This window comes from Saccopteryx bilineata, chromosome 3 (assembly GCF_036850765.1).
Source record: "Saccopteryx bilineata isolate mSacBil1 chromosome 3, mSacBil1_pri_phased_curated, whole genome shotgun sequence".
Lineage (NCBI taxonomy): Eukaryota > Metazoa > Chordata > Mammalia > Chiroptera > Emballonuridae > Saccopteryx > Saccopteryx bilineata.
In genome coordinates, this window is record NC_089492.1 from 55,245,412 (window position 1) to 55,259,024 (window position 13,613).

The 13,613-nt window shown below is 41.9% G+C and overlaps 1 protein-coding gene across 1 annotated transcript; it reads right to left on the bottom strand.

Annotated features, from left to right (window-relative positions):
- Nucleotides 1-8,068: 8,068 nt before the first annotated feature.
- PENK (proenkephalin) lies at nt 8,069-13,158 on the bottom strand. The gene is made up of 4 exons (XM_066266158.1): nt 12,955-13,158; nt 12,811-12,867; nt 12,212-12,352; nt 8,069-9,084 (listed from the first exon to the last, which is right to left on the bottom strand). Exons 3-4 carry the CDS (start codon nt 12,347-12,349, stop codon nt 8,425-8,427), a joined length of 798 nt encoding a protein of 265 aa, XP_066122255.1. The 5' UTR covers nt 12,350-12,352; nt 12,811-12,867; nt 12,955-13,158; the 3' UTR covers nt 8,069-8,424.
- Nucleotides 13,159-13,613: the final 455 nt, after the last annotated feature.

The following is a 13,613-nucleotide window of genomic DNA, read 5'->3' on the forward strand; positions in this document are numbered from 1 at the left end:
GTAAAATCTAGAGCTAACATCATACTTAATGATAAAAAACTAAATATTTTCTCTCTAAGATATGGATTAAGGCAATGATATCCATTACCAGTTTTGGAGGTTTTAGCCTTTGCAATATAGCAAGAAAATAAAATAACATATATAGAGATTTGAAAAGAAGAGCCCAAAATATCTTTACTCACAGATAACATCATTGTTCATGTTAAAAATAAAAAAAACTCTATAAAAAAAATCTATTAGAATTGAAAGATGTAAGATAATATGAAAACTTTGGAAAATAGTTTTCAGAAATGTTTTATAAGATTATTAGAAAGTTAAATATACATCATTCATACCACCCAGCCATTTATCTCTTTGGTATTTATCCTAGAGAGATAAAATCAATGTTCATACAAAGAATTGTATATGAATGTCCATGATAGCTTTATTTACAATAGTCTCATACTATAGTAAAAATAAAATTTATACTAAGTGAATGGAGCTAGACAAAAATTACATTATGTATATTCTGGGCCTTGGCCAATTGGCTCAGTGGATAGAACACTGGCCCAGTATATGGATATCCTGGGTTTGATTCCTGATCAGGGCACACAAAAGAAGCGACATCTGATTCTCTCCCCCCTCCTCCTTCTTTTCCTCTTCCCCTCCCCTCGCACAGTTAGTGGCTCTGTTGGTTTGAATGTAGCCCCAGTTGCTGAGGATAGCTGGGTTTGTCTGAGCTCATCAGCCTCAGGTGCTAAAAGTAGTTCCATTGATTTGAGTATCTTCTCCAGATGGGGTTGCTGAGTCTATCTGGGTTGGGGCACATGCAGTAGTCTGTCTCACTATCTCTAGTCCTCTCACTTAAAAAAAAAGTATATTCTGTATTATTTTACTCATATAAAATTCTAGAAAATTTAAACTAGTATCTACTGAAAGAAACATAATGGATGGGGATAAGAAAGATTGTAAAGAAAAGAATTAATTACAAAGTGGCACTAGAAAGCTTTTTTGGGGTATGATAAAGTTTATTGTTTTGATTATGGTAATAGTTTCACAGCTGTATACATATGTCGAAAATCATCAAAATTTCCACCTTTCATATGCACACTTTACTGTATATCGATTATACACTAATAAAACTAATATAGATTTATGAGCTCTATAAAAAATTGAGTAGTTTGTTTTCTTCTTGCTAATTTTGAAAACAGAAACACAATACTATTTACCCACTGAATTTTCTGCTTCTCTTTGTCCTAGTAACTTTTATCTGAAATTTTTATTTCACTTTAAAAAAGATATAATTTACTTTTTACAATAGTCCATGCTAATTAATATTAACATTTTAGGAGCAAGGGAGAGATAAGTTTTAAAAGAGCCTCAATGTTAATTATATTTAAAAACATTTTGTTTACCTGTTTCTGTATTTATCTTCTTTTTTCCTTTTATGTTTTTTTTAATTTGCTATTCTTGTTGAAGTATGTACTTTAATATATCTTCCAGAGAGTTATAAATGTACCTAATATTTGTACTGTTCAAAATGTCTCAATTTTATAGTCAAATAGTAGTTACAGGAATTTGGCTTAAATCTCCCACACCTCCCCACTGTCCTTGGTTTTTAAAATGTATTTTCCAATGTTTTCTAGCATATATTATCTGATATAAAATCTTCAGTCTATTGCTTTTTTGTAGGTAGTTTGTCTTTTATCTTTCGCAGATTTTAATGTTTTAGATTTCCCTAAGGTGTGGCTAGATAGGGATTTACTTTTATCTAAGCTGCTTGGCACCCTTTTTATGATTTCTGACTTTGGGTTAAAGTCTTTCTTTAATGCCATTAAATTTTCAGCTTTTAAATTTGTAAAAATAACAGCTTTATTGGGATAAAATTGACATGCCATAAAATTCACTTTTAAAAAGTGTACAGTTTGATTGTGTTTAGTATGTTGACAAGTTGTGCAACCATCACTGCTATCTAATTCCAAACACTTTTATCACCTCCAAAAGAAACCTCCGAAACACTAGCAATCACTCCCCATTCTCCCTCTCTCCAGGCCCTGGCAAAAAATAATCTGCTTTCTGTCTCTATGGATTGATTTATTCTGGGTAATTGATATAAATATAATTTTACAATATGTGCCTCTTGTGTTTTGCTTTTTTCACTTTGCTTAAGGTTTTCTAGATTCTTCCATGTTGCAGCATGTATCTCTATCCCATTCCTTGTGGCTGAATAGTATCCCATTGTACAAATATAAATATAACAAACTTTATTTATTCATTCATCAACTGATGGATATTTGAATTGTTTTCAGTTTTTGGAATAGAAATGCTGAGTCATATGGTAATTATATGTTTAACTTTTTGAGGAATTGCCAAAGAGTTTTCCAGAAAATATGGGGGTTCCAACTTTTTCACATCCTTGAAAATATTTGTTATTGCCATCATTTAAAAAAATTGTTTTTAAAGTTGATTTCAGAGAGAGAAAGAGAGAGAGAGAGAGAGAGAGAGAGAGAGAGAAACATCGATTTGTTGTTCCAGTAAGTTATGCATTCATTGTTTGATCCTTGTATACACCCTGACTGGAGAGTGAACACGCAGCCTTGGCATATCAGGACAGTGCTCTAACCAGCTGAGCTACCTGGCCAGGGCCTGCTATCATTTATATTCTAGGCATTCTGGTGGGTGGAAGGGCTTCTATTTTTCTTCCTTTCATTTTTTTTTTGTTATTCAGTGAGAGAGGGGTGATAGTGAAACAGATTTCTGTATATGCCCTGACCAGGATCCACCCAGCAACTCCTGTCTGAGTCCCATGTTCGAGTATCGAGCTAGTTTTAGCACCTGAGGTTGATGAGCCCAGCCTGATGATCTCAGACTAACCCAGCAATCCTCAGCACCTGGGGCCACATTCAAACCAGTGGAGCTACTGACTGTGGGAGGGGAAGAAGGAGAGAAGGGGGAGAGAGAAGGGAAGAGAAGCAGATGATCACTTCTCTTGTGTGCCCTGAGTGGGAATGGAACCCAGGATGTCCATATTCCAGGCTGATGCTCTATCCAGGGAACCATCAGCCAGGGCCTCCCTTTTATTCTTTGTAGTCTCATATTTTGGAACTTCTAAAACAGCGGTTCTCAACCTGTGGGTTGCGACCCCGGCGGGGGTCCAACGACCAAAACACGGGGGTCGCCTAAAGCCATTAGGTTTAGGCGCCTAAAACCCCTGTTTTGGTGCTGGGTATGTTTTTTTTGTTTTGTTTTTTTTTTTTGTATTTTTCCAAAGCTGGAAACAGGGAGGCAGTCAGACAGACTCCCGCATGCGCCCAACAGGGATCCACCCGGCATGCCCACCAGGGGGCAATGCTCTGCCCATCTTGGGGCATCGCTCTGCCGCAATCAGAGCCATTCCAGCGTCTGAGGTAGAGGCCACAGAGCCATCCTCAGCGCCCAGGCAAACTTTGCTCCAGTGGAGCCTTGGCTGCGGGAGGGGAAGAGAGAGACAGAGAGGAAGGAGAGGGGAAGGGGTGGAGAAGCAGATGGGCGCTTCTCCTGTGTGCCCTGGCCAGGAATCGAACCTGGGACTCCCACATGCCAGGCCGATGCTCTACCACTGAACCAACCAGCCAGGGCCATGGATGGGTATGTTTAAGCTATGGCCGAGCTCTCTGCTGATGTGATTTTGGCATTTCCGCTCCCTGCAGAGCCATGTGTTCTCAGTCAATAATATAATTACATGGTTTTTCATTTTCTAAGCAGTGAGTGAGCATTTTAAGTTCTAATTTTTGCTGTAGAAATTGATTAAAAAGTTTATTCATTGCATTTTTATTATAAAACATCAGAATTTTATGTAAATTTTTTTTATTTGCAGGTAAACCAAGATGTTTTGAAGGATGCCAAATGATGACAGATACTTAATACATTCTTCTCTCAGAAGAATGAGTGAGGAAACTCGTTCTATATGGCAGACACTGAGGTTTACACATGGCAGCCTATCTTGTCACTGATCTGCTCTCAATCTCGAATCATTTTCTATCACGTTTAGATCTGAGCCTAAAGCCCTTTCCATGCCTACACAGGGTCATAACTCTTGTTCCTCCAGTTACCCACATGTTCCCCGTGTGGGCACTACACTCACTGTTCCTTCAGTCTGCAATGCTTTTCCACCAGATATCATGTAGCTGGCTCCATTATTTGTTGAATGAATGAATTGATTCATGTGAGGCACTTATGTACATTTCAAAGAAAACCCCCCACAAATATTCATAGTACTTAAAATTGTGCAATTCTCCTTCATCTTCTAAGAAGAAACTTTTGTAGCTCAAGGCTTAGATTCTTCATGCCCTTTTTTTTTTTTTTTTTTTACAGGGACAGAGAGAGAGTCAGATAGAGGGATAGATAGGGACAGACAGACAGGAACGGAGAGAGATGAGAAGCATCAATCATCAGTTTTTCGTTGCGACACCCTAGTTGTTCATTGATTGCTTTCTCCTATGTGCCATGACCGCGGGCCTTCAGCAGACTGAGTAACCCTCCCCCCCCTCCCCCGCTCGAGCCGGTGACCTTGGGTCCAAGCTGGTGAGCTTTGCTCAAACCAGATGAGCCCATGCTCAAGCTGGTGACCTTGGGGTCTTGAATCTGGGTCCTTCTGCATCCCAGTCCGACGCTCTATCCACTGCGCCACCACCTGGTCAGGCTCATGCTATTTTTTTAAATAACGTTTTTACTACATGGGTTTTACACATTCATAATAGAAAACTAAGAAAGTGAAGAAGAGTATTAATAGAAAACTGCTAATAGTTTCTCCCTCATGGGACACATTCAGTAGAAGAGGAAAGCTTCTTCTTGGATCCTATCAGGCTCTGACAAGGACTGAGGCCTCCAGATTGTATCTCGACCTCGGAAGACCTAGAGTAAGATAGCGTCTGGTTCCTGAGAGGCCCAGGGCAAAGTATGGTAGGTTGGGAAAAGATCAAGACCTACAGGTAGGAACTAGGACACTGAGCAATAGCTGCAGCTAACTCTGTAAGTGCTGATTGTATGCTAGCCCAGGCTGAAGCATCCTGTATATGTTACCATGTTTATTTACTACAACAACCTAATGAGGCACAGATGAGGAAAGTCTGGCAAGGAGAGCTTCAGATCACACAGCTAGCTGGGTTTTTAACTCAGGCAACCTGGCCCCAGAGTTCATACACAGAGTTCACAGAATATCAACTCTCAGAAGGAACCCGGAACAGGACTCAAGCTTGGAGGTGAAATTGGGGAGGCCCAAGTGAATGGAATTGAAGTGAGGAGGAAGCCCAAGGACTAAAACGGGTCCAGAATAGAGCAGCAGCACCCCCTGCAGTTAGGTTGATCTGAATTCCAATCAGCACACAGTTTTCTGGAGACACTTTCAAGTTAGCATGGGCTTTGAATTCATCTTACCTGAGACTTCAGCCCATCTAACCCTAAATCCTAATCTCAGTTCTAACTCCAGCCCTCCCATGTTTGTGGAACCCAGAGCACCTGTGCCAAGCACGCCCTGAGTATCATAGTCAGAGCTCAGTTATCTGCATTTAAAATAGCATTCTAGGTGACTCTTAAGCAAACGCCCCTCAGAATTTAAATAAGAAATTCTTGAAAACCAAAGTCTTTAGAGTGAAAGGTGTAAACATTCTAATGATGGAATTTCATACTGAAGGGTGGATAACATGGGAGACATTTGAGGAAACACGAAGACCTATAGAGCCCCGTAAGAGTCACATTTTGTGGACAACCACTGACACTGTTGCTAAGGTCTGCCTGACACTGAGGATTTGCTTCATTTGCTGTTTCCAGCAAGAGCAGGTAGCCTCATAATCACATGAAGGAGCCATCTATCTGGTCCAATCCTCCCTTTCCCTCTTCATGTCTGTTTCCCTGTCCCTCTCCTCTTTTCCTTCCCTCCCTAAACATTTGTGGCACATCCCTTGGTCTTCTTTGCTCCACCAGGGATTTGAGGGGCATCGGGGTTCTTAGCAGAAGTGACAGTCAAGTAGAGGGACAGATAATCGTCTGTGTTTTAGTCAGGTCTACACAGCTAACTCAAAATAGAAAACAAAGGGCTCCTACATAAAGAACTGTGCTTGATTTAAAAAATAATGTGCTCATTTGATTGTAAAATTGTGTTTTCTCACACATATTGTATGATGCTATGTATGTACAGGTATTTTATTATTATAAAATAATTTTATTATTAACTTATCAGAGAGGGACAGGATAATTTTCTCTTACTGTCTCCAGATGTAGGCTGAATTCCTGTTTTCAAGGTTTAAAAATCCTTTGTTCTAGGGGAGAGAATTAAGTGACAGTTTTTCTCAAAGATTAGCCCCAATATCTCTCAAATCTGATGTGCAGATGGGTTTTGTTTGGTCTATATGGTTTTATTTTTAGCATTTTACTTACTTATTTATTATTAAATTATTTTTAATTACAATTGAGATACAATATTATATTAATTTTAGGGTTTAGAATACTATGATTAGACATTTATATACCCGATGAAGTGATCACCCCAATAAGTGTAGTACCCATCTGGCACCATTTATAGTTATCACAATATAATTGACTGTATTCCCTATGCTGTACTTTACATCCCCATGACTGTTTTTCATTAAATGGAAATTAGTTCATCTCAATCTCTTTCACCTTTTCACTCATACACTTTTTTCTTAAAGGGAATCAATGACCAAGATTAAAAACTTGGGATATTCTTATGAATATTTAGGTTTCAGGTTTCTTTGGAAAAGTCTGGCAACATGGGGCCTGCATTTCCAAGAGAAACAATTGGCTAAGGCTGAATAGAGACCTCATATCTCTGATATGTTCCAGCCCCATCTCCTCAAGCTCCTGACGCTGATTTTCAAGGGCTAGCTGCTGGTTATCACTTTCTTCCTGGTCTGCTTCAAACAACTACATTGTATGAACCTATAATTCAAAAGGAAGAGGGCTTTGGCCTGGAAGAAAAGTTAGTTTGCTACAGATCAGGAGGATAGGTGGAGGTGAGGCTCTGTGAAGGTGGAGACCCTTGCACTGATTAGGAAGAGTTGAGTCTTTTAATAGCACATGGCCGTGTGGAGTCCTGGGAACTCTGTCAGGGTTGGACTGCCCGTGACCGTGGAGCTGCCTCTTCAGAATGGAGTGCGTGGGCTTGCAGTGCTGGATTCTAGATCAGAGGCACTTCCTCTGTTTTTTTCCGAGCTGCTAACTTCTGATTTTCTTGGGAAAGAACACAAAGGAGAGGATGGGTGAGGGTCCTGGATAAAAGATTTAGTGGTTAGCTTAGCTGTAGGTAGTTTCAATTAGAAAAAGGAAAGAAAATTATCTGTACCTGAATGTTCTCGTCTGTGATTTAATTTTTATGTGAAGAGATTTTTGCCTTATAAACATCCATCATACCTTTCCCATTGACCTGGTTACTAAATCTCATCATCCATTACTTTGCTCATTCATATATTCATTAATTAGATATTGGAACGCCCGCTGTGGTTGTGGTGTAAGGGTGTATAATACTGAACAATATATAGTCCCGAGTTCTCCCAATTCTTGGCGGTGACATGGATGAGAGAGAGGGAATCAGACTATGGGAAACATTGCTGGAGAGCAAGCAGTTTGGGTCTGAATTCTTTTACTATCCTTCAACTGCTGGGCAAGCTTGGGCCAACTACTTAACCTTTCTGGGGTTCACCTTTATTCAAATGGAGCTAAATTCTCTCTAATTTTTTATTAACTTCTCTAATACTTTGCTGAAGAAAAGAGACATATACATCTGGATATAAATGCACATTTTCTTATATGCAAGGGCATAGCTAGTTTCTTTATTAGGCTTTGGTTTCTTTCCTGTGTCTGATTTCCAGGAATCAGAGTGGAAATACATTTTATTTTGCTCTAATGTGTTTACCCACCTAAGATTTTATGTGTAAGAAATGAAATAAAAACTGTTTTTGCAGCCACACTCACAGGAGGAGGCCAGTGGTGACTCTGTCGAAAGCAGATGGTTTCAGTATCTTTGCATTCAGGATTTATTGTTGAAACCCAAAGGTCAATAAGGTCCTTGGAGAAGAAGAAACTTGCAAAAATGTTATGCAGTTGGGGTAATGAGTTTATTATAGCCATAAACAAGTAAGCATTTATTGGTATTTTGTCAAACATGAAGGACAAGGTGACAAAAGCTATTTTAGCCTGAAAACAAGACAGCTGCAATAGACCACTACTTAGCGTACAGACTCTCAAAAGATCACAGAACCTGAAGTGAGAACTTTCAGGTTGTATAGTTAGTTATTTAGACAATAAAGTCAACTATACAATGCAAGCAATATATGGCCAAAAAACAAAACAAAACAAAACCAAAACCCCCCCACGATTGGCGAGGCAGTCTCTCACTGGGGGATAGCAGAAGGCTTGCTGGGGACCTGGGATCACTGCTGGGAAAGGGGATTAAAACCTCATAAACCCTCCATATCTTTTCCCCATTTCGGGAACCTCTTTTGAGTAGCTTTCTCCATCTTCATTGGCGGGCAGAGAATCAGCAAAGCGCTTCAAGAAGCCTCCATACCTTTTCTGGTAGTCCATCCACCACTCTGGGCGACCCACTCGTCTCATGAAGCCCCCATATCGCTTCTGCAGCTCTTTGGCTTCATCTTCCAGTTGAGGGCTTCTCTTTAAGCCCCTCATGAAGCCCCCGTATCTCTTGCTCACTTCTTCATCACTGCCCTCTTGGTGGTGGCTGCTCTCTAGGGGGTCCCCTGTTCCTAGAAGCTTTTTCAGCGGGTCTGAGGAATTGCCCAGGGTGTCATCCTCATCTGCATCCTTCTTCATGAAGCCCCCATATCTCTTGGCAAGGATTTCACCTCCGTTTGCCCCTTCTTCTGGCTCCAGAGGATAAAGCTCATCCATTTTCTTCATGAAGCCTCCATACCTTTTCATGAAACCCCCATACTTCTTGGCCAGCAAATAGCTCTCCTCCTGTCTGTTGCTTTCTCTGAGGGCGCTGGTGCCATCTTGAGGAAGCTCCAGTTTGGGCAGCTGCAGTAGCTCCTTGCAGGCATCCCAGATTTTGAGAGAAGGCAGTTTCCCTTCACATTCCAGTGTGCAAACCTGGGAAAAGAAGTCAATTTAAGAATAAAAAGAGCATTTTTCTTCATTTTATTAAGTAAACTAATTTGTGCAGACCACAATATACTGGCTTTGATATGAAAACTCCCATATAATAATCTCCATTTTCTTATTACAACTTTTGTCATACTGAATAGGCAAATCAAAAGAAAATTGATTTAGCAAAAATGTGGAGAATTAATTGAAGCAAATTAGAATTTTTCTTTGAATTTTAACAGATTTGTATATTTGTGTCATTTCAATACTGTAAAGCATTTCTTCTACCCTATTCTAAGCTACACTGGCTGCTTAGAATTTCACTGGATAATTTTCCACTGCAGATTTCATTTTGCTTGAGCTTTTCCTAACCAAAAGCAAGAAATTTCTCTTTACCTAATTATGCACCTTACTCCCCAAATCCTTTTATTTTCTTGTCTTACAGATAAAAATCAATATTAATACTATAAGGTTTGTTTGTGTTAATATTTTACCTTCAATAATATTTAATATTCCTGCAAACATTTTCCAACTTAAAGAAAAAAACAATTTCTAAATAAGTTTTTAAAAAGACATTCTAAAATTCAATTTAAATTCTATGAATTATTTAAATTATGACATTGATTTGGTGAATGAAGATGTTTTGCTTTTCTTCCCTTAATTGATTAAAACATATTTAATCATCTTGAACCAAATGTTTATAATTTTGAGATCCAATATGAAATTATACATATGCTAATATTTAGATTATTCATGTTACTTTTTTAAAAATTAAGTTACTGATGTACAGATAAAGTCTTTGTCAGTGGAAATCATGTTATCTGACAAAATTGAAATGATCTATATACAATTCCTTTCTTTTTACTATATAACTAAATTCTAAGCATTATAATATTTAGGCTATATAGTCTAATAATCTTGTTAAGATTTTCTTTTATTCAACAAATCACTTGACTATGCTAAAAAGAGTACTAATATTACATGAAGATGTAATATTTCTGAGCATACAATCCATGTGATATTTTTGAGAATTTCAGGGGTTTTTATTGTCCCCTGAAATCTACGTGTATAACTCAGGTTAGTGACCCTTGATTTAGAAAAAAATGAGTTCTTTATTGGCATTTTAAAATATATTAGTATATTAAAAGATATAAAATACACATATATTATTTTCACAAACTAAGAAAGCATTTTAGTAATGCAACAGAATTCTTTAGGGTACATATTTAATCAACTCAATTATTATTTAAGTTTTGTCTTTAAGAAAATTAAATATATGCATATATGGAAACCTAAAGATGATCTAATTAAAGCAATACTGTTTAGTTTTGACATCTGATTAAGAAATCAAGATGTTATTGAAAACTTAAGGTGTTCAGGTGTCAACAATATTTTCATTCTAAAATATAATTTAAGTGACTTCTTTACCAAGTATAGATGTTGAATATTTTGTATACTATTACCAAAATGCTTTTTAATGTAAGGGTTTTGTCCAAAACAGATAATGACAAATAATTCAAATAACACATTCCTACTAAAAAAGTGATGTGAATTTATATGCTCTTATTTATGTTTAAGCATTTTTTTGTTGTGTTATGGTCAAGGTCACATTAGATGGTAAGCTCAGTTTGGACATCATTCAGAGCATGCCTATGTACCTTTGCATCAGCACCAACCAAGCACCACCGTCTTTCACGTGGTAGAAGGTCAATAAGTATTTGTTATACTGCTTTTACTACATAATTTTGGCTAGGCAACCTCATTTCTTATATATGTTTTTGCATCCAAGCTAAAATTCCAGAACTGCTGTAATTCTAACAACATAGTCATTAACAAAGCCTTTTGTCACAGAGAAAATAACAACCCAAAATGTAATCTCCCATACAAAACAAATCAGCTAAACAAAAAGCATGTTAGAAAGGAAAAAGGTGGATGAAGGCATTATTACCCGTATTTATGAGGCACATTTTTCTTGTACTATAGTTTAAACATAAAGCTCCACTATGTGACTTCTCTGTTAGGCCATGTTAGCACATGCACATATCAAATGAGTGAATCGGGTGATTCAAATGAAACAAACAAACTTTAACTTGATTTATGTGCCTTGAATTTTGTAGAATCCTTTCCTTAATTTTTGTCCCTATTTTATGAATCTACATAAGAAAGTTTCTTCAAAGGCTCCAGTGAGGTGCTTAGCTCCTCAGATAAATACACTATTCTCTGATGAGCTGTTGAAGTCATCACAGAATTTCAACAAATTGAGAAAAGCTCAAGTGGATCACAAGGGAGCTAGTTAAAATGAAGCTTCCCAGGTTCCAAATTCCGAGATTCTGATCAGTAGAGTATCAGTGGTGATTCAAGATCACAGACACTGCGATTAGAATAAGAGCTCTTCGGGCTCCCTTACCCCCCTCCCCCAAGAGCCAGTGGAATAGTTTATCCTTGCATTGTTGCTATCTCTTTGGATACTGGCCATCTCGCTTGTCCCTTTTTCACAGGCAAATCAAACTGTTGCCTTGGTAGGCTTTACAAAAAGCACATTCAAGACATGACAGAAGTTGAATGGCAGCGTCACCTGCCCTCAAGACGGGCGCTGATCTCGTTCTCTCTTGTCCACTGCGCCCTGCCTTTCTCTCCCTGCGTCCCTCCCTCCTCCATCACTTAGCTCTCTCAAGTGAGGATAAGAGCTCCAGGGACGCGAGGTTAAAAGGGCTCGAGAAATGCAATCCTGAAAAAGGCGACGAAATGTAACTAAAAAAATGACACCATTATCTGCGGGCACGGTGTGCGGATGGTTGTGTGTGGAAAGGTCCTTAGTGGGATGTTGGGAGTTAGGGTGACTTAGGACACGTGAGGCGACAGTCCAGTGCTCTCCAAGGTGCTAAAGAGAGCACGTCGCAGGGCATCTGTATCCCCGAGGTTAAAATAAACTTGGTTTGTGTGGGGACATGGCCATCCTTACCGGCCCCTAGGTAGTCCGAGTCCCGGAAGCTGAGAGCTAGGGCGGGACCTGGGTCGCCGTTTGGGGGAAAAGTCGAGGCAACTGAGTGACCCGAGTTTCGCGGCCCGATAGTGATCTGCAGACGCGCTGCCCCGCGGCCGCTGCGGGCGCACCCCGCGCGCTAACACTCACCAGCAGGTTGAGGTCGGTCGGGCGCGTCAGGCGGTAGCTGCACGCCGCGCAGTTCTGGCTGCACTCCGCTCGCACGGGCGCCAGGAGGCCGGGGCCGAGCACCAGCAGCCAGGTGCAGAGTCTCAGGAGCCGCGCCATGAGCTGCAGGGAGAGAGGGGCGCGCACTCCGACCCTGCCCGGGAGCCAGCGGGGCCCTCGGAGCGACTCTGGCCAGCACGGTCCCAGCGGGGAGTTTGTGGGACCAGGAGAGCCAGAGCTCCCAGGGGCGCGCCGGCCCGGGACGCCGCCCGCCGCCCGCCCGAGACCCGGGGGCAGCTCGGATCTCCTCGCGGTTCCCAGGTTGACACCGTCGCCCCGACCCCGGGGCTGCTCGGGACACTCGGCTCTCTTACGGGGCGTCTGCTGCTCCCGAAAGAATTCTAGAGGGAACAGCCAAGACCAAACGCTTGGAAGCGGGAGCCTGGAGAGGCGCTCCATTGACCCGGGTCACAGACGGGAAGAAAGTTGGAAGCCCCATGCAGAGAAATGCGGAGTGAAACGAAACAGGAGGGCGGCCCCGCAGGCGCGCAGTCAAGGCGGGTCCGGGCAGGTGCACTCACCTTGTCGCGGTTGGGATGGCGCAGCTTGGCCGGAGAAGCCGAGTCCCAGCCACGCCACTAGAAGGCGGAGGAGAAGAAGGCAGGTGTCAGGGGTCGTGGGCGCCGGGGAGAAGCGGCCAGGGGCTAGCGGGGCGCCCGCCTCACCGTCGCGGTTGCCAGTGTCGCCGCGGGGCCGCCGGCTGGACTGCAGGTCTCAGAGCGCCTGTCTTGTCTCGCTGGGCTGTCCCCGGGGTTGGCGGCGGCTCGAGCCACTTTATAATTAGCCCGCAGCCGAAGGAGGTGAGCGCGCCCCAATCGCCGGCGGGCTGCCGCTGACGCAGGCCCTGCGCCACCCCCGCCGACGCCGTCACGGGAGGGGTCAGTCCCGCAGGTGCGCGCGTGGCTCCCGGCCCCCGGGCGAGGGGGCGGCGTCTGTGGGGGCGCTTGTTGCTCTCTTCGTAGTCGGGTGACAAACCAAGGAAATTAGGAAATTTGGGGAGAGAGCGTGATGAGACCAAGTCCCCACAGTAAAGGCACCGAAACAGCGCTCCCTGGGGTATGGGCTGTAGGGAGAGAGTCAAGGTTGGCGTTAGAAAGGGCAGATGGACTGATTTAGATTTCTGGAGTGTACTGGAGACCCTCGGGGCTGGTGAACCGGCCCCTTCTTCGCCTCCTCTTGGGACGTCCTCGTGGGCGCGGTGGCCACTAAGCGCAGCCGTCCCCAAAGTCGTTATTTATCCACCTGTTTGTCCCAGCACTAGACTCCGAGTTCCCTATTGTACCGTCTGACAGCTCAGGCGCATAGTAGGCGCTCAATGGCTAAA

Coding starts and splice junctions, on each gene's coding strand:
- PENK (XM_066266158.1), bottom strand. CDS start 12,349: ATGGCGCGGCTCCTGAGACTCTGCACCTGGCTGCTGGTGCTCGGCCCC. Junction 9,085..12,211: donor CGACCGACCTCAACCTGCTG/GTGAGTGTTAGC, acceptor TTCTTTTCCCAG/GTTTGCACACTGGAATGTGA.